Source organism: Dipodomys spectabilis, unplaced genomic scaffold (assembly GCF_019054845.1).
Source record: "Dipodomys spectabilis isolate Male_0828 unplaced genomic scaffold, ASM1905484v1 ptg000178l, whole genome shotgun sequence".
NCBI classification, from domain to species: Eukaryota; Metazoa; Chordata; class Mammalia; order Rodentia; family Heteromyidae; genus Dipodomys; species Dipodomys spectabilis.
This window is the reverse complement of record NW_024870855.1, coordinates 3,225,114-3,246,775: the sequence shown is the minus strand read 5'-3', so window position 1 is coordinate 3,246,775 and position 21,662 is coordinate 3,225,114. Positions and strand designations below refer to the sequence as shown.

At 43.6% G+C, this 21,662-nt stretch overlaps 1 protein-coding gene across 1 annotated transcript in view; it reads right to left on the bottom strand.

Annotated features, from left to right (window-relative positions):
- Positions 1–6,155: 6,155 nt before the first annotated feature.
- Positions 6,156–21,662, bottom strand: part of LOC122120767 (engulfment and cell motility protein 1-like) — a gene marked incomplete at its 5' end in the record, with an annotated part of 127,768 nt that continues 112,261 nt past the window's right edge. The window contains 3 exon segments of the mRNA XM_042695006.1: positions 6,156–6,299; positions 6,379–6,515; positions 7,777–7,881. Coding sequence (XP_042550940.1) covers positions 6,212–6,299; positions 6,379–6,515; positions 7,777–7,881 — 330 coding nt within the window.

Genomic DNA, 21,662 nt, shown 5'->3' with positions numbered 1-21,662 from the left:
GCCCATTAATATATAGTTGTTTGATGCTGAATAGATGTATCTGTCGAACTAGACTGTATCTGCAGACTATTGACTGTGCAAATACAGACTTTGGTTGATGCTTGCCTTAGGATAGTGTTCTAGCACAAAACTGGTGTTATTTTCATCCCAAATGGGCAGAGTAAGCCAGAAAAACACAAGGAAAATGGCAAGTCCGGGTATCTCAACTCCCACTCATGATAATCAGGGGACAGAACAGATAATGAATAATCCAGAGGAGAGTTCCCAAATAGCTCTATAAACACTGCTGGCAAACATGGTAAATGAAAAGATTGAAAACATACAAAGGACTCTGTATGAGCGTGATAGGGAGAGAGAGGAGGCAAACCAAAGGTTTATACAGGAATATCATGAGCGTGAGGAAGCTACTCAAAAACTGATACAGGATTTGCGAGAGCAGTGAGAACACTCAAAGAGAAAGGCAGGAATGGCGTGAGCAGGCTGAGAACACTCAAAGAGAACTACAGAAATGGCCTGAACGTGAGGAAGCTAAGCAAAGAGAAATACAGGAATTGAGAGAGCAGGATGAGAATACACAAAGAACACTAAAGGCATTCATGGAATCCACTAACAAAGAGCTGAAGGAAGTCAGGGAGACCACAAAGGGAATGCTGAATGGAACCCAACAGAAGGAATGGGAGTCCAAGGAAACCATAACCAATCAACTAAGTGATTTGAGAACAAACACTGAACACCAAATTAAGGAAATAAAGAAGCTCATACAAGATCTAAAACAAAGCTTCAACAAAGAATTTGAAGCCATCAAAGCTGACCAATTAGAAGGAAAAGAAATAAAAAACAAAGTAGAAAGTCTTGACAGCAGGTTAGACCATGCAGAAGATCGAATCTCGGGGATTGAAGACAGCCTAATATTATAGAGAAAGAACATACAACCATCCAAGACAAGTCCAAGAAATATGATAGATCTATCCAACACTTGGAAGACACCATCAGAAGGCCTAATTGAGGATAATGGGTGTAGAGGAGCATCTAGAAACAGAAGTTAATGGTCTAGGAAATTTGTTTAACAGGATCCTAGCAGAGAACTTCCCAAACATGCAAAAAGATAGGCCTATTCAGATACAAGAAGCTTTTAGAACCCCAAATAGACCAGACCAGTATAGGACATCCAACCGTCACAGTATAATCCACACAGGATCAATTCAGACCAAGGAAAAGATCCTTAAAGCTGTCAAGGAAAAAAGATTAATCACCTATAAAGGGAAACCAATTGGAATCACCTCAGATTTCTTAGCAGAGACAATCAAAGCAAGAAGAGCCTGGAATGATGTATGCCATGCCCTAAAGACAAACAACTATCAACCAAGAATACTGTACGCAGCTAAACTCTCCTTCATAACTGAAGGCCAAATAAAAACCTTCCATAGCAAAGAAAAATTGAAACAATATATCTCCACCAAACCACCCCTACAAAAAATTCTGAAAGATGTCCTACACATAGAAAACCAACAAGACCACAATAAAGGCCAAGAAACCGCACCCAAACTGAGAATCCAAGAACCATAGGAGGAACCCAGTAGCTGCAGCCCCCAAGAAGGTGGATTACATGGCAGGAACTCCCAAATACCTCTCAGTCCTATCTCTCAACATTAACGGACTTAACTCTTCAATTAGTTAAGACATAGCTTGTCTAGCTGGATTAAAAAAACAAGATCCTCATCCTCTTTCTCCAACATGTTTAATGGAAAGAATGGAGGCAAGCAGCTGAGAACATCCAACTGTGATGCAGTGCTGGCGGTGCCCACCGCTTCCTCTCCTACTTCTCCAAACAGCAGCAGCTCTAGACGCCCTCTGCCAGCACCAGGCAGTGCAGGACATGCTTCCTTTCTGCAGCCAGTCCCTTCTCAGAGACCTGCCCCGAGAACTTCTGCACAAACAGATCTTGCTCATTCTGGAAAATGACCTCGGTGACACCTCTATTTGGTACATTCTCCAGGGATCAAGATTTGAAATGGAAGCTTAAATGTCTGTTTTCTGGAAGCCAGGTCCTTTCTCCTCAAGCCAGGTTAGCAGATTGCAAAAAGACAAGAGTAAGCCTCATTTTAGACAGCGCATGGTGGGGAGCAGGTGGGGAGGCTGGCCCACCTTCTACAGACATGGCCTCACTGTGCACCCAGCTTCCTTCCTTGCAGCGGTGGATCAATGTGGTCACTCAGTGACATCCAAATGTCCATCACACTGCAGGCCATTGTGAACTGTGTTTCCAACTTTGCTGCCATCTACTCTTGACATATTTGGCCCCTGGATAGCAGAATGGACTCAATAACTTTTGTGGAAACAAGTTTGTCATTCAGGCCTTTTCTTCTGTGATCATTCTGGGCCTTGATCTCAGGGTCTGGGCACTGTCTCTAAGCCTATGTACTGAAGGTTAGGTTAGTGCTCTCTATCACTTCAATACAGCTCCACATATGGCTCTTTTGGTGTTGATTTGGAAATAACAGTCTCCTGGACTTCCCTGCAGGCACAGGGTTCAAATGGAGTCTTGAGAGCTCAACCACCTGGATAGCGAGAATTTCAGAAGGAAGCAAAGCCACCAGTACCAGGCTGGTCAGGACTTTTTACCTGGCATTTTACTGATCCTTCCAGGGGGTTCACACAGGGAAGACAGGCAATCCAAGTACCACCTGCAATTGGTGCAAATTTCTTCATCGCAGTGTGAGCAGTTGGTGAGGAAGAATTCTTAGTGTTCTTCTCCTCACATTCTCATGACTCTCTCAACCCAATCATGCCAGAAAATACCAACTCTTGGGTCCAAAGCAGACCCCTTTGTTTCCATTCTGTTTCCCACTGAAACTCACATGAGAGCTCGTGAAAACCTACAATCCAAGTAGGAAAAACGTCAATTCTCCAAATTGTGACCCCTTTCTGTGGGTTGTTTCTCTCCGGATAGTAGGGAAGAGCTGTGATGTGTGCCTGTGCAGTAGTGAGAACATTTTCCTAGGTAAATTCTGTCCTAAAGGAAGGATCTGGTCCATTCATGATCTGAGTGTGTACGGCAACTGATGCCATCCAGTCCCACAGAGCCAGGCCTGGGCTCACTGAAGGGGCTCCTCTTTGGCATCACTCAGGAATATTTACAGATGCAAATATTCCCCAACCAGGGCACTGACAGGTCATTCTTCTCTTTGCAGGAAGCTGTCCAACCACATCCACACCTGTGTCAGCATGTCAGCACCTGTCTGTAGGCATGGCTGAGGTGGCCATTTTCGAGCAAGTCCTGAAGAACCAGGCAGAGCACAGGCCTGAGATCGTCCTTCCACAGCATCCTGAGGACCTAGACACAGGTGTTTTTGTCACTACTTCTATACTGGATATTCACATGAGTTGGTCTTGAACAAACTCTGAATGCACACTTTTACAAAATTTAAGCACAGCCACTGAATTAGGAGGGACTAGGGTTTGGGAGTAAGTGCAGGCAACACATCTTCCCTATGGCATGTGAGGACTGTGACAAGGTGCAGACAGTACCACTGGTGGTCTGTACTTGTTTCTGTGTGCTTCCAGCATGGCTGGGGAGAATGCACACAGCGTGAGGGCTGAAGAAAGGCAACTGAGGTGAATTGCAGAGCTTCTATCAGTTTGTGATTGAGTAGGAAATGTAGACTTGGTCCTTTGCTTGTGGACCTAGCTGGGGGAGGTACTGAAACCTTAGCAGTTCCGTCCTAGTACAATAGGCCACTGGGGGCATGTCTGGCCATCCCTGCCTGTACTGGAAGCCTGCTTTGGCTGCATGAGGAAAGCAGCCTCTGTCATTGCTCACTCCTGATGCTATGATGTCTGACTCACCACAAGCCTATCACAACCGAGCCTGGACTGAAGAGGCCGGAAGCCAGCCAAAACACACCTTTCCTCCTTGAAACAGTTTCTCTCAGTCACTTGTTATAGACAAGGAAAGTCTAACCACTTCCTTGTGAAGTCTCTTACCTGCTGAGTCTCAGTTGCCCCTTCAGTGAATCAGTACAAAGACTGAGTCAGAAAATACTGGAAAAGGCCAGGCCATTCTGGGGCAGGGTAATATATGAGGATCCCACTTCTGGGCATTTACCCAAGTGATCACAAACAAGGCCATAGTAAAGCTACCAGCACAACTATCTTTATTGCAGCATTATTCATAATACCTAAAATATGGAACCAACCCAGATGCCCCTCAGTAGATCAATGGATTAAGGAAATGTGGTACACACACACACACACGCACACGCACACGTGTGCGCACACACACACACATATATATGTACATAAAATTGAATTTTATTCTTTGCTTACAAAGAATGTCACCACCCCATTTGTTAGGAAACGGAAAGACCTGGAAAAATCATATTAAGTGGAGTAAGTGAGATCCAAAGAAAAAGACATCTCACGGTTTCCCTCACTTGCAATAATTACTATATAGCTAGGATAATTTTATCAGGTGAGCAGAAAACCTCTCAAGCTATTTACATATGACCATATAAGATGGTGTTAAGTGAAATGAACCCCAAGATATGGGCAAAAGTGATGTTTCTTTGTTGTAATTTTAAAGTACAATGTGATTTTTTGGTTTCCTTTCTATGTTCTTCCCCTGTTGTCACTGCATTTGATTTTGGTACCCTGAATCTTGTATATACATTTCTCTACTTTGGGGAGGGTAAGGGGAATAACAAAATATTGAAACAAGGACACCAGAGGACCCACTGCAACAATGATCCCCACAAGACAGTATATTGGAAATGAATGTTAAAACTTCAGGGTGGGGGGAGGAGTGAGGGAGGTGGAGGAGGAAAAGGATAGTGGGAGAACAACAAGGGAGGGGGTAACAATGCTCAACAAGAAATGTACTCATTACCTTACTCATGTAACTGTAACCCCTCTGTGCAGCATCTTTACAATACAATAAAATCAATTACTTGTTTGTTAAAGGTCAGGCCATGGTGCTCCTGTGACATTGCCTCCTACTGCATTTGTACAGCAGGGATTGGAGGATGACCCCAGCTTTTCTAGGCATTTGATGGGCAACTTTCATGATCACCCTGTGTTCTCATTCACTCAACTACACTGTCTGAAGGTAACTTAAGGAATTCTGTCCTAAGACAACAGTTATCGGTAGCTCTTAATGTGTGGTGATAAGCTCCAGACAGATGCCATGTTTGAGCTGAAGTGTCTCGTTCTAACTTGTAGAATGGGATAAGTTGGGAGGGAGGGAGAAAATAACTGGAAACATGCGAATGCTCACTGAAGGGTTAAAGTACTTGAGGCAGTGACCATTTGTTGCTCGTTTCAGAGCAGAGCAATACGTGGTGCTAATCCACCTGGTTGTATGCCTTTAGAAGACCTGCAAATCCTTAACTTGGGGCTCTCCTCCTAGGCTCCGCTGTGTCAGAGTGTAGGATGAGGCCCGAGCTGCAGCCCGCCTAAATAAAACCTCAAAACAGCTGTAAAGTTGACTCTCGGTGGTCTTCTTGGTGGGGGTCCTGCAACCTAGGCACAACACTCACTTCCCTGGCACCATCAGAAGCCAGGACTGCATTCACAGGCTAGGATAGCTAAGAGTCATTGGATGCAAATAAACTTTAGGTAATATAAACAGTCTGATCTATCTCAGAATGTTTATCATGCCTTCAGATATGAGGCATTGCAGAATGGCAAGATATTTCTCACACCTCCATTTTCTCATCCGTAAAGCTACATGAAGGGAGCTGGGAGCAGGGGTGCAGGCCCAGAGTCCCAGTTACTGGGGAGGCTGAGGCATGAGGATCACTTGAGCCAACTACATCAGGATCCTCCTGGTAAATGCAGTGAGAGGCCAATCTCTAAATTGAGTATGCAAATAAAGAAGTATACAGTAAAGACTTCAGCAACATGCTTCAATTCTGTAAGCAACTATTCACTTACTGGACAATGGAGGCAACACAAGTGGGACTACTTTCTAGTCTTTGCAAGCTGTCAGCTCTGCTGCACTGGGACAACTGGCTGTGTCCCTTGGGGTTTTCTCTGTTGTCACCCTTGTATACAATGGACACAGCCGGAAGTCTCCTTTTCATCAGGTTTCTCAGGAGTTACCATCTGTCCTTGGTCTCTAGGTGCACAGTCATTTGCATATACTGCTCCTCTTCTTGCTCTTCCAAAGTGGCAGACACCAGAGAAAGCTCACCCAACAGGGATACCAGCCAGGTCAGGCGAGAGATGCCACTAAACGCAGGAAAGCCAAACTGCCCTTCTTCCATTGGGCCAGCTGTGGGCAATCACAGGTGCTGTGAGGACTAGGAAGAAGAGAATATCTGAGAACAGGCAGGACCCAGGTGCATGGGAGAACACATGGACAGGGGGACCTTGCCTTACCATGCGGCTAACTGTAGCCTCACCACAGCAAGTCCCTTGTAGGTTTGAACTTCAATTTTGCTAGTAAAATTAGACATGCTACTGGCAATAGCACACAATTCAGCTACACACAATGATAACTTGTAGAATGGAATAAGCTTGGAGGGAGAGAGAAAATATAGTCAGTTTACCTGTCTACTTAGGTAGATACACACACACACACACACACACACACACACACACACACACACACACATTGCAGGGTGATCCCCTGTATTACAGATTGTAACCATTAATTCCCTGCTAGACATGGTACCCCCCCCCCCCCACCAAAAATAATGCCCACCAAGTTTCAAACATGCCACTGGGGAAATGTGGTCCTAGCTTCAAGCCTTCAAGTCTCCCAATATTCCAGACAAGAGGAATTGCCCAGGTTGAGGCAATGAGTCAGGGGACAGTTCAAGTCTTAAACTTTGATCTCTAGGAAGCCAGTTCCACAAAGAACCGAGCAGGAGACAATGTCGGAGTTCATGCTGGAATGATCAAATCTGATTTTGAGCTCAGATTCTAATTTGGGGGCAATGCATTCATCAAATGCTTCCTACATTTCTACATAATTATGAGGGTAGCTCGTCCATGAGGCAGTGCCCTTGTTCCATCTGTGTATCCCCCTCCCGGATCTCCCTTGGATCCATTCTGCATCCTGGCTCTTCTCCCAGAAGGCAGAGAAGAGGCAGCATCATGAATCTCAGGCTCCCAGCTGTGCCACCTGCTGGACAAGCCTTCTATGTCACTGGCACCCGAGGCTCCACACTCAGGCTTTGCCCTCCCCACAGGGGGCCACCCAGTCCATAGGAAGGATCTGCTATTTCACAGGAGCAGCAATGGCCTCCCCTTTCTCCTGCCCCACACCGCTAAGACAACTTGGTCAGTGGAGCGTGACTACTCTGCTAGGAAATATGGGAAGTTTCTCTCGTCCCACCTCTCCCATTTTCCTCTTGCTTTTTATTTACTTGGTTGCATTTTTAGCACGAGACATAGAAGAATACATCATGCTAGAAAGAACTGGAGCCTTCTTTCTAACTTTAATATGTTTAAAGAGCTCTCCATGAAATCCAAGGTTGTGCACATTTTTGGTAAACACTTCGTTTCTTTTCCTGGTTATTTAAAATGTCCTTTTTCTTCATAACTCAATAGCAATCTATCTAAAAGATTTTCCTGATATTAACAAAATTTTCTAAACATCACTGAAGGGAGAAATCCAAAAGTTAAAAAAAATCCCTATTACATACTACCAGAACAATTATGGTAAATTTAAATTTTTTTTAGTTGGATGGGGGCAAAAACTCTGGAGTTGCACATCTAAAGCAAATACCTCTGTACCTGTAGGTGTGAGATTAGAATTCTAATCTTGCTTACCCGAATATACGCATCTTGGTGATGTTTGGCGAAGTACAGCATGCTGTCAAGAGCCAGCATCCCAGGAGGAGTCTGGGTGAAGTCCATGGCAGGGTTGACATGATTCTGCAATAAAAATCAAGTACTAGGTGAGGTTAATTCTTCAGCAGACTTTGCCAATCACAGCAGGGGGAAAGACAGTGGAGGTGCACCTTGCCTACCTCAAGACTGAAGGTTAAGTTCCCAATGACCAACTATGTCAACCTATTGGGATGGGCGGAGGAACTTCTTCAAGCTCTATGGGCTCAGCAAAATCACTTTTTATAACCCAGGGCTGGAAACCCAGTTAAAGATCGAAACACAGGATCATCCTTAGTCACGTCACATTTCAAGGAAAAGAAAATAACACGCAAGTTCAATCTCCGGCAGTTGCATTGAAGTGAAGCCAGTGGCACAGGGCGAGAAATATCTGGGCTGGAGTGACTCTGCATCCATTTCAGGAGCTGACTGAAGGGAGCCATTACTCCCGGATCTGACCCATCCTCAGGCTTATGCATGAAGGTCGGTCTGGCCACGCCTATCCATCGGCTTTGTAAACTGTCTTGGAGACACAGTCCCCAGGCCTCTACAGGCGCTGGGCTCATGTCTGACCTGTGTAGTCTGCTGACACTAGCATGTTTCTGAGGATTGTGTCTGGCATGATGGACTCCACATATGGCCCAATGTTACCAATGTGCCTAACCAAAGAGCAGGCCTGGCTCAGACAAATATTTGTGTATGTATGACATTAATTGATCAATGAACACTATGATAGCTCTTCGGGCAAAAAACAGCTCTCTGCCTGGACACATCAAAACCAGTCACACCAAACACTGGACTGAAAATGCAGATCTGAACAGTGAATGATTGAGAGGAAGTCATGTTTTCCATTTTGGTTTTTTTTCCTGTTGAACACATGAAAAGAACATCCAAGTGGGGTGCTGTGGTATATTCCTGTAAGCCCAGCATGTGGGAGACTGAGGCAGACGGATGGGGAGCTCCATATCATGACAACCTGTGCCAGCAGAACAAAGGCTGAGGATGTAGCCTAGTGGTAGAAGAGCGTGCCTAGCATGCCCAAGGCACTGGTTCAATTCTCAGTGTTGCACAGAGTCAAAGGCAATTTGTTGTTGAGGACTGTAGGTAGAGATGCTACACATTTTTCCAATTTTATTTTCGTGTACAGATGCTGTACAGAGGGGTTACACTGATACGAGTAAGGCAATGAGTACATTTCTTGTTGAGCATTGTTACCCTCTCCCTTGTTGTTCTCCCACTATCCCTTCCCTCTCCCAACTCCCTCACTCCTCCCCTCCCCCCAAAGTTGTAAAGTTCATTTCCAATATACTGTATTGTGGTTATCATGGTTGCAATGGGTCATCCTGTGTCCTTGTTTCAGTGCTTTATCATATTGGACTTGTATCTAAGTTTGCTGAATTTATCTAGTAGTTCTCACCATTTATTTGGTGACATCATTAGGATTTTTCTGTACATAAAAGTGCATCATCTACAAATAACTTGACTTCCTTCTTTCCTGTATATATGACTGTCATTTCTTTCTTTTGTCTAATTGCTCTGACTTGTAATTCTAGCTCTATGCTGAATAGGAGCTGGGGGTGGGGAGGTATCGAATTTCACTACAAAAATAATAGCTATGTGTGATTAAGCATGTGTTAATTAAGTAGATTTAACTATTCCACAATGTTTATTTATTTCAACATATACTATACATGAGAATATCACACATGATATCTGTCAGTGTAAAAATATTTTTAAACTGTTCAACGATTATTAATGACTACTGCTTTCACCTCACAATCTTGAAAAGTTGCATATTTTCATTTTGACTCTTTATTACATTTTTAATAATCACTTTGAGTTCTTCTCACTCCTTTCCTCCCTCCCCACCTCCTTTTCTTTTATGCTGGGATAAATTCTAGTCTAACAGCATTTTTTTTCTTATTTGTGTACAGGAAGGCCTTCTTATGTAAGGTTCAAACCACCCACACTTTGCTATATTATTAAAGTGTACATCTAAACTATTTTCCTAAAGCTGATTTGAAAACTTGCTTATGAGCTGATAAATGACAGCTCCAGGCCACAGCTCCTGCTTTAAAACCACACAAGTTCACCACATCCAAACAGCACCAAAGTACTGAGTCCAATATGTTACATTTTAACATTTCCTCCTCAATCATTTATTAAAATGTTGGAAAGTTTTTAGAATACTCAAATACTATGACCAATGTGTGTGTGTGTGTGTGTGTGTGTGTGTGTGAGAGAGAGAGAGAGAGAGGGAGAGAGAGAGAGAGAGCGCATAAATCATATGGTGTGTCACATACAGTGTGTCACACAGTATGGTTCAGCTAGGTGTGACATGCCTCATTCACTGTGGTGAAGGACCAACTCCTATACTATAGCGGTAACAGGGGAAACAATATCCATGATTGGAAATGGACAACCAGAGAATTCACCACAAGAGCCATTTGTACTTAAATGATCTCCTAGGCAGAGTGATTTTGTAGAGTTTAGTGGAATTTCTCCCATTGTATACACACTGGATCTTGGAGGCATGAGATTTTCATCAACCTAAGTGACATAGAAAAGTTGCCTTTCTGGGCTGGGAAGGTGGCTCAGTGGTAGAGCGCTTGCCTTGCATGTCTGAGGCCCTGGGTTCAGTTCCCCAGCACCATATAAGCAAAAAGAAAAAAGCCGGAAGTGGCTCTGTGGCTCAAGTGGTAGAACGCTAGCCTGGAGCTGAAGAGCTGAGGGACAGCACCCAGACCCAGAGTTCAGGCCCCACGACCGGACCAAAAAAAAAAAAAAAAAAAAGAAAAGTTGCCTTTCTGAGGGCTTCCACTGCAGAGAACCTGACATGTGTGAAGTGTCAGAATAACGCAGCCACCTGGTCCTCTTGTGGTATCCACATGACTGACGAGGAAACCAAGTTCACCAGCTCCTGGACCTCCCTACTTGTCTGTGAACAAGTACACAGGACTTCTGTAGACAATGCATTTCAACCATCCATCTCCTGTTCCTACGTTTCCCCTTCCTACCAGTATGACAAGCCAGATGCATTTATTTTATTTTGGCACTGCCAACATTGGACTTTCATAGACCAACAAAAGTTTATTTGACATCAGCTAATCAATACGAGCCATCCTGAAGCACAGGCCAGCCAGTAAAGGAAAGGGCGTCAGACATAAAAGAGAAAACCGTGACATTTATTTCAGACCTACTGCTACTATCGATTTATCAATGTAATCCCAAAATAAATACACACGGAAATAAGGGGAGAAAAATTAATTTCTCTGAATCTAATTCCAACAACTCTCTTAAACACTAGGTAGATGAAGATGACCATGTAAAATCCCCATGGCTCAGGCACCATCAAACTTGTTTGAGTTTAGCATTTACAATCCCAGTGAAGACACCTTGCATCAATCACACCCATCCTTGGGCACCTGGGTGATCAAAGAAGTTACAACTGTTCTCCGCAGATCCTTCCAGTTAAAAACCAACATAGCTACAGGACTGTAAACATTCACATACAGCAAGACCAAAGGAGGATATTCTTAGGGGAGAGGAACTCAAAGGCACAATGCCTATGTATGTCTGATCATATAAAATCATATTTGTCGATGTGACCTCTAGAAAATGAAACAAGAGGTATTTTGTTGCTTTTTTGTTTTCTTTTCTTTTTGTCTTGTTTCTTCATTTGGGAGGGTAAGTGGAGAGTACAGAAATAGAAGGACAAAAGGTGAACAAATGGGGCAGTGGTACTCACTAGACACTATGTTAAAAATGAACTATACAACCTGTGGATGGGGATGGAAGGGAAAAACTGGGAAAGAGCAAAGGAAGGGGTGACAATGTCCCAAAAGAAATGTACTCATCACCTGACCCATGTAACCGTAACTCATCTGTCCATCAGCTTTATGGTAACAATTTTGAAAAGGAGGAAAAAGAAAACCATAGTGCAGTGCCTTAGGATCTGTGGAGAAATGGATCCAGGATCCTGCATGCGTTATCAAAATCTCATGATGCTCAAGTGCCTTCTCTATAATAGCAAAGCATCTGCACACATCCTCCACATACTTTACTTATTCATTATTCTTAATTATCTTTAAGAAGTTGTAGCAAGGGTTTCAATTCCACCATGTTCTCTACACCTTTGCTCGATTCCCAATGGATGTCCAATATAACATGAGTGCTGTGTAGGTAGCTGTTATACTGTACAGTTGAAGGAATGAATGATGGCAAGCAAAGAACCTGTACACTTTCAGTCCAGATGGAATTCCTTTCAAATACTTTTCAATCCCTAGCTGGTTGAATCTGTGGGTGAGAAACCCACAGATGCAGAAGGCCCCCTTTAATTGATGTGTAAGGTCCTCATCCTCAAGTTAGTAAGTGGAGCTACTAAAATTGTGTCTATGATGTGGCAGGTATTATGTAAAGTGTCTTGCATATTCGAACCCTTAGGCCTCATCAAATGCTCCCAGGATCAACATGAACTTTCTCTTCCTTTCCCAACAAGAAAACTGAGCCAGCCAGGCACCGGTGGCTCATGCCTGTAATCCTAGCTACTGAGGAGGCTGAGATCTGACAAAGCCAGCCCAGGCATGAAAGTCCATGAGACTCTTATCTCCAAAAAACCACTAGAAAACCGGAAGTTGTGCTGTGGCTCAAGTGATAGAGTGCTTGCCTTGAGCTGAAGAGCTGAGGGACAGCGCCCAAGCCCAGAGTTCAAGTCCCACGACCGACCAAAAAAAAGAAAGAAAGAAAGAAAGATAGAAAGAAAGAAGAAAGAAAGACAGAAAACTGAGCCATTTGGAGTTCCTGTAGCTCATTCAAAATTTCAAAGCTGCTTAATGTGTATAAAACCAGCAGGAATCATAATCAGAGGGTAAACTCAGAGTGCAGATTTTGAAGCAGAATTTTGTAGCATCTGATTGACCAGTTGGAATTCCCAGCAAATTTCAAACAAACATCAGACTCAAGTTCTAGCTCAGTTTGAACTGCTCAGTCAACAGCATTGTGTCATGCAGAGTAAGCCTAGATCTGTCCTTTCTAATCAAAGCTGTAATTTCTCTGCTGCCCCCTCCCCCCCCCCCCCCCCCCCGCCACAAACACCAGACACCAGACCAAAGTCCTTCACATTTGCAATGAACCATGTCCTAATTGTCTCCAGAAAATAGGCTCTTGCCACACAAAAGCCAATTTGAAAATTGCCTTTGATGTAGATTATGAAACAGCAGTGCATTTTTATATAAAACTAAACTAAACTTTTCTAGTTGGGAATGAGCTATGTTCCGTCTCTTTCTGATTCCAGCTCTCATTTTTCCAGCCCCTCCTCTCTCCTTCAAATTAGTATTTTGGTTATTTTTCTTGGCTGTTGTTGTTGTTGTTGTTTGTGGGTCTTTTGTCGTTATTTACAATTGCAGTTAAGAAAAAAGGATTACAGGCTGAAGTATCTGGAAGCTTCTGTACAGTGACAAAAATGCTCTGGGACCCAGCCAAGGCTCTGCCACTCCTTCCTTATTTATGAGCTGCTCTGGGTACAGATTTATTTTCCTTTCTGCATCCATGCTATTTTTTCCACCTGTCTTGGAATGGAAGCTGCAAGAGCTTTGATAAATGGCTTAAAATGTCCCCCTACTTTTACTGCAAAGCCTGTGTACATCCTTCTAAGACACCATTCTTGGGTCCTGTGGATGTCAGGCTCTGTGAATCAGAATGGACAGCTCACTGGGGAAGGGGAATAGCTATGTCCCATTCCAGGGCACCGGAGGGAGGCTGTGGGAGTGGAAGATGGGGATCGGACACTGGGGAGACCATGGATTGTGTTCCAGCCAGCATCTGAAGTCGTTCGGTGTGTGAGTCCTATGCATCGGGATCTCTTCTGTCACCTACATGCCAGCTTTCTGGCTGACTTATTCCAACCATCATCCAAGACTGACTTACTCCAACCATCCATCCAAGGGGAAAGTTATAAGCTCTAAGATAGAAAAATCTCTGAACCTATTCTGGGCCCTAACTCCTCGGCCATTGGAAGATGGAGGTGTTCCATAAATAGAATCTAGGCCAGCCCTTTGTTTTATAGATGATAAGAACAAGCCTCTGATGGAAAATAGTAGGGCTCAAATTTGAGCACACATCTGATCTCCTCCTGGGGGACTCGCTAACACAGCAATTGCTGGAACTGCTTCCAGAATGTCTAGTTTATTTAAGCCTGAAGTGAGATCAAGAATTTGTATCTTTAAAGGTGCCTGTCATCTTAGCTGCTCTGGATGGGAGTGGTGGTATATGTCTCTAACCCCAGATACTCTGCACACAATCATGAGAGGGTCACGCATCATTCAGGAACAGCCAGGGCAAAAGGTTAGAAGACTCTATCTCAACTAACAAGTCGGGTACCATGGTATGCACTTGTCATCACAGCCACAAGAGTGGTATAGTAGGCCCAGGCAAAAACTTATTTGAAACATGATTAAAAGCAAAAAGGGCTCAAATGATAGAGCACCTGCCTAGCAAGTTTAAGGCCTGAATTCAAACTTAAGTATTGCCAACAAAAGAAAGGAGGGAGGGAAGAAGGGAGGAAGGGACAGAGGGAGGTAGCGAAGAACGGGGGGATGGGGAGAAGAAAAGAAAAAGAAAAAGAAGGGAAGAGAAAAGCAAAGAGAATCTGAATGTCTAACCATTTTTCAGGTGGAGTAAAGGGTAATGGTGGGGCCACACGTTGAGACTCACTGGAAGGGAGAATGCCTGACTCATGTCCATTAACGCAGGTCATGACAGAAGAGCCTCTAGAACCTGGATTTACCACTTCCTGGATCTCATATAGTGTCCCTTACAACATATTTGACTCTCAGGTTCAACAACTGAATCCCTTGTCCTTCATCTGCTTTGGGTTCAGACCTCTCATGCATGAAACCGATTTCTTCGTTCAGAAATGGGAAATACAATTCAGCATCCTCTCCCTTGCTCTGTGGTTCACATTTCTAGCTATGGTTATCCACAGTAGCACCTCCATAGGAAGCTGAAATCTGCTGGTACTTGGTGCTTTAGAGGGCTGCTTGGTTCTTGGTTGGGGAAGCAGAGCTGGCAGTAGCTCACAGGATGTTTAAAGGGGCTGGTGCTCAATTACCAATGCCACACTAGTCCTTCGTTCATATGGGTAACAAAGAGATGATTACGATAATGCCTGCCAGATGGCATATGGCAGGAAAGCCTTCTAGGATTTAGGAGTTCGTATTTGTGCTATGTGAGTGCCTACATTTGGCTCAACAAATAGGGTATTAAAGCAATCTTTAGCACAAATCACAGAGTGAATACACATTTTGACTAGGAAAAAGCCTTTCTCTCTGCAGTCTGGCAGTTTAAAGCCACCATCTCCAAGAGGCAGGAGAGTTACATATGAGGTCCAAAACACAGACACAGAAACACACACACACACACACACACACACACACTCATATACACCAGGAGCATGCTTGTGCTTGCACATGCTTTCCACACTGAACAATCTCTGGTGAGCTCTTCCAAATCCTCAATTGCAGGCTGGACCCCAAAGAAGTCCCATGTGAAACTCTGCAGCTGGGAGCTAAGCAACTTCAAAGTGGAAAATTCTGAAAAACCTGCCAAGAGATGATTGTCTAAGCTCAGCTGCAGTGGATCTGTGCTTTCCTACACCGGTGGTTCTCCAGCTTGAACAACTATTGGAGAGAGTAATTTCTTCCATAGCATTTGGGGTTTGGCACAGGGTCCCCAGTGCTGCATGAGGGAAGCCACAGCTTTGAACCTATAGCAGCCCAGTGCGAGTGATGTTAAGAACCTGTGTCCACTGAAGACCTGGGCTGGGAGCCAGGTTTTATGGAGCTCCTGTGCTCTCTCAGTGGACCCAACTCAGGCCTCTCTAACCCCAGCTGCCTCTCACATTTATACCGTGAGGCTCTGAATGCTTCTGACTGTGACCCCACACAGACCCGGACCCCAAAGACCACACCAAGTAACCTTAAGGTGTCTTCTGGTTCCAGCCCTGGTCCCTCCATTCGACTCAATAAAAATCTCTATAGTCTAGATGAAAACAGACAAGATGGATGATCAAATCCAACCTAAGACAGGGAGGTGGGAAGTGGTGGGGAGCAAGAGCCTACTGGGGCCAGGCCTTGACAGTGATACCATCATACAGGAAGAACAAGTGCCTGGCTCCCCGGTGGGGTTGAACTCCATTCCTAGCCAGGTGACAGCCAGCATTAACAACAAGGTCACAGCTCTTGGGTGCAGGGGTGCCTCTACACTGACACAGCTCTTTTTCTTAGGTGCAAAAAGTCTTCAGAGACTCGCTCACAATATAGGCCTCATTAGTGTACACACACACACACACACACACACACACACACACACACACACACACACACACGAAGGTTTTAGAAACGTAAGCCCACATCTACAGACTGAGGGAAATCTGGATTACAAATAATTCACGAGAACCCAACAGCTCATCATTAAAATTTGATTCTTTCAGGTAAAAAGCACAAAGGAGACTCATGAGAGAAACACGCCAGCCGGTAAGATTCCAAACCACTGGACTGATTGGCCTGCTCTCTCTCATTCTCTCTCCCCACCTGCCACCCTCAACCTTGTAGCCTGGCCCTACATTTCCCGACATGGTCATGTCAAGCCCATGCTGTCAGACAATAGCCCCCCACTGCACAAAGCTCTGGGTTTCCAAGTTGCTGAGGGGGGCTTTCCCTGGAAACAGTCCACAGCCAAGCACACTGTGAAACCATCAACATGGCTAAGAGTTAAGAAGTCCAGGAAGCCCAGAGAAGTCACCATCATATGGCAGCCAGAGGACTTGAGATGTCCGGCTGCATGAATAGGAGCACAGTGATGAGGACTAAGGAAGGTCCATTGTGCCAAGGCTGGTGCACAACATCCACAGTGCCTGGCCTGGTGCAGGCCTTCTCAGGACACAACACAGAGTTTTTATAAAGGCCACTGGGAGAGTCACAGGCAGAACATAGAAAAGTCAGAATAGAGAAGCTGTCCAGGAAAGCTGGACAGAGGAAAGACATGAGGTAGTCGGGGTGGGTATGATGAGTGTGGGTAGACCATCTACTAACTCCAGACATATGAAGGAAAGCTGAGCTAATTCTGTGAGCCTGCAACTAGCAGGCTCAGCATGGGAAGAGGGGCTGCAGGTACAGCCAATGATACTTAGGCCCCAGCCTGTTTCATTCCTCTTGCTCTGTAACTTTGGAAATTTTTGAGCCAGATAGTAAAGAACAGACCACCTGCCTTCAAGCGTCAGAAGTGAGTTACGAAAACCTTAATGTTTGTGTACCAGGATACACACATGCACACACGTACATACATGCATACGCACAGACCCATGCACACACACTCAGATAACCTCACAAGAGCATGGCATTGCCCCATTTGTTAGGAAATGGAAAGACTTGGAAAAAATTGTATTAAGTGAAGTAAGCCAGACCCAAAGAAACATAGGTCCCAAGGCTTCCCTTATATGTATATGTCTGATAAAAGCAGAAAAGGTCAGATAAGTTTATGTTAAGTGAAATGAACCCCAAGATTGCTATTGTTTCTAATGGATTTATAAGATACCACATGATTTTTTTAATGTCCCTCCCCCACAGTATAACCCCTGTTTGCACTGTATTTGATATTGGTATAATCTGGGGAGGGGAAGGGAAAAAACAAATTGTTTAAATAGGGATACAGGTTGACCAACTGCAACAATGAGATGTACAAAACACTATGTTGAAAAATAAACTTTACAATTTAGGCGGGTGGTGGGGGGGAGGCCTGGGGGTGTACGGGGGAAAGGGGGAGTGTAGTTATGGAGGAGGGAGGGAAGGGATGGAGGGGAATAACAAAGGAGGAGGCAACAATGCTTGATAAGAAATGTACTGTACAGTATTTTCACAATAAATAACATATTTAATAGAGCTACGTTCTACAGAAATAAAAAAAAACCTCTCACACCCCAAATTTCAGATTTAAACTAAACTTTCTTGGTTACAAAAGAATATTCTGAGGGTTTTTTTTCCCCTTACAATTTATTCTTGAGAAGTCGGGAAAGGTCATGCCCTACCCCACAATCTTTCTGGAAATCTAGGTTGACTATGACTTCATTAGGTGGGAAAAGTAGAGTTAAAACTCACTGAGCAAAAGGATAAATGTGAGCAATTTGTTTGGCTCAATCGTCTATAATACATAGAATTATCATAAAAACTCAATTAACAAAAAAATGTCTTGGGGGATAAACTTCCTTGAAAACAAAAGCTAGTTATGGTTTTGGGACCCGTCTTTATGAATAATGAAATAGTGCTGTCCGCATTGATAAAGGTTCCTGTGATTTTCTTCCTCAGCCCAGCACATATGGGATTCTGAACAGCCCAAAGATGCTGAGATGCCACCGGCCGCAGCATCCTTCCTCTCTTCTTCCTTCCCAGCCCATTTGCTCTGCCCTTTTAGGACTCCTTCCTTCCCACCTCTTTATCACTTTTGTTTTTTATTGTGAAAATACCGTACAGAGGGATACAATTACATAGGCAAGGTGATGAGTACATTTCTTTTTTTTTTTTAATTTAATTTTATTTGTGAACATACTGTACAGAGGGGTTACAATTACATGGGCAGGATAATGTGTACATTTCTTACCAAGCATTGCAGCCTCCTCCTTTGTTTACCCTTCACCTCCCTTCCCAGCCTCCCCCCTCCCCCCATCCCAATCCTTCTCCTTCCCCCCCTTCCCCTTCCCCCCCCCTGCACCGACATTGTAAAGCTCATTTTGGACATGACAACTTGTACTTCTCATTGTTGCAACAGGTCCACCTGTATCCTTAAACAACTGGTTTTTCCCCATCTCCTCCACAAGTTATACTGACATCAAATATAGTGAAAGCAGCGGTTATACTGTGGGGGAAGGGACATACAAAGCAACAAAGAGATAATCTTATAAATATGTTAGAAACACATGCATGAAAGAAAAAAACATTTCCGCTTGACTCATACATATACTAGGTATTGCAAATAAGGGAAACCATGGGACCTATGTTTCTTTGGGCCTGGCTTACTTCACTTAATATAATTTTTTCCAAGTTTTTCCATTTCCTAACAAATGGGGCAATGTCATTCTTTCTGATGGAGGCATAGAATTCCATTGTGTATATATACCACATTTTCTTGATCCATTCATCTACTGAGGGGCATCTGAGTTGGTTCCAGATCTTAGCTATGGTAAATAATGCTGCAATAAACATAGTTGTGCTGGTAGCTTTAGTGTGGTCTTGTTTGTAAACATTTGGGTAAATGCCCAAAAGTGGGATTGCTGGGTCATAGGGGAGATCTATGTGAAGTCTTTTGAGGAACCTCCATACTGCTTTGCAAAGTGGTTGAACAAGTTTACATTCCCACCAACAATGAAGTAAGGTTCCTTTCTGTCCACATCCCCTCCAGTATCTGTTGTTGCTAGAGTTCTTGATTTTTGCCGTTCTAACTGGAGTGAGGTAATATCTCAATGTTTTTTTGATTTGCATTTCTTTTATGGCTAGGGATGTTGAACATTTCTTCATGTGTCTATTGGCCATCCTTCTTTCTTCTTCAAAGAAGTTTCTCTTCAAGTCTTTCGCCCACTTATTTATGGGGCAGTTGTTTCTTTGAGGATTTGTTGTTTAATTTTTTGAGGGTTTAATTTTTTGAGTTCCAAGTATATTTTAGAGATGAGACCCTTGTCTGTTGTATGGCTAGTGAAGATCTTCTCCCAATCCATGGGCTTTCTATTGATCTTGCTAGCTATGTCCTTTGCCATGCAGAAGCTCTGCAACTTCATGCAATCCCATTTGTCCAACCTTTCTTTGATTTGTTGTGTTTCCGGGTCTCTATTCAGAAAATTTCGTCCTGTTGGCTCCAAATTTTAATGGTTGTAAGTCTGTGAAGAATTTCAATGGATGATATCTTTGCATGGCTGTCATGGAGTAACCTTCACTGCAGACGGTGTGAGTATTAACATTGGCACCATTAAATGAGAAGAATAAGTTGCAAGCTCTGGAGAAAGCCTTAGGAGATGCCAGAGCATATTTTAACCACAAACTGGACATGACTGTACAGCTATAAAGGAGTGGAATCCCCCAGCCAGCAGCCACCAAAGCCCCAACAATAACATAGCACATGACCAGTAGCTTAAGCACTGGGAAGTTTCCCTCTTTCTCAGCTTCTTTTTACCTGAGTCACCAATACTATTGACAACACAAGTGGCAAAATATGTGGCCAAGTCAGAAGCTTATCAAGATAGCTTGGCTCCATAGGTAGATGTTTCAGGAATGACCCTTGTACATGCATTCCCCTTGTATTTCTTTGTGTATGTATGTGTATGTGTGCGTGTGTACATGCATAAGCACATATGTATTTACATTTCAAATTAAGTCCAGTACTCTTTCAACATATCTTTTTTTAATATTGTTCCCCGAAAAAACTTGAATTCAGGGCCCGTACACTGTCCCTGAGCTTCTTTTGCTCAAGGCTAGTGGTCTACCACTTGAACTTCAGCACCACATCTGGCTTTTTCTGAGTGGGTTTTTATTGGAGATAAAAATCTCATGGATCTTCCTGCACAGGCTAGCTTCAAGTAGCTAGGATTAGAGGCATGGACCCCAGCACCTGGCATATACTACAATCTATTGTTAAATGCCTAAAAATGGAGACCTTTGATAATTGCTTAACTAGTTGGACTCCCTTCTTTCTTTGCTTTGTCTCTTCCCTTCTTCCTTCCTCTTTCCTTTCTTCCTTCCTTCTCTCCCTCCTTCATCCCTCCTTCCCTCCTCTCTCTCTCCTTCCCTTCCTTTCATTGATATACATAAAATGTACATCTGCCAACCAGTAGCCTTGAACAATAAAACTATGGCTGTATCAATGTAGATGCAGCAGTAAGATTTCCCTGGAAGATTTCTAGGTAAACTTAACAGCTATATAAAAAAAATCCATTAGTTCCTTCCTATAACCAAGCCTTACTTTCTCTTCGAACACATTTTAGACATAGTACTTGATGAAATTACTTATGCCTCATCTCTTCCTGAACTCAAGCAGATTCATATTAAGGACTGAAAGTCAACAACTCTTTTGCCTTGGCTGGCCTCAAGCCATGATCCTTCCAATCTCTGTCTCCTGAGTAGCTATTATAGGCATGAGCTACTGTGCTCAGCCTTTTCACCGTTTTGATCCTTGGGAACATTATATTATTATCTGTTTAATATGTAAATAAAACCAGGAAACATACCTGTAAAGTAAAAATATATCATTTGGGTGGATACATTTTTTTTTTTTTGCCAGTCATGGACCTGAACTCTGGGCCTGGGCGCTGTCTCTTGGCTCTTCAGCTCAAGGCGAGTGCTCTACCGCTTGAGCCACAGCACCACTTCTGTTTCTGTTTATGTGGTGCTGAGGAATCGAACCCAGGGCCTCATGCATACAAGGCAAGCACTCTACCACTGAGCCACCTTCCCAGACCTTGGGTTGGATACATTTTCATGGAGATGATAAAAATCATCAGACAACAATAGCAAAGTAGCCTTCACTATCTGTCTTGTAAGAAAATCTCAATGTGGTTTCGGTTTGCATTTGTTTTATGGCCAATGACGCTGAGCATTTCTTCATATGTCTATTGGCTATTCTTATTTCCTCTCCAGAGAAGGCTCTTTTTAACTCTTTAGCCCACTTATTAATAGGGTAGTTGTTTCTTTGGGGATTTGTTGTGGGGGGAGTTAATTTTTTGAGCTCTAGGTGTATTTTTGAGATGAGACCTTTGCCTTCCTTAGTTAGTGAAGATCTCCTCCCAATCTGTG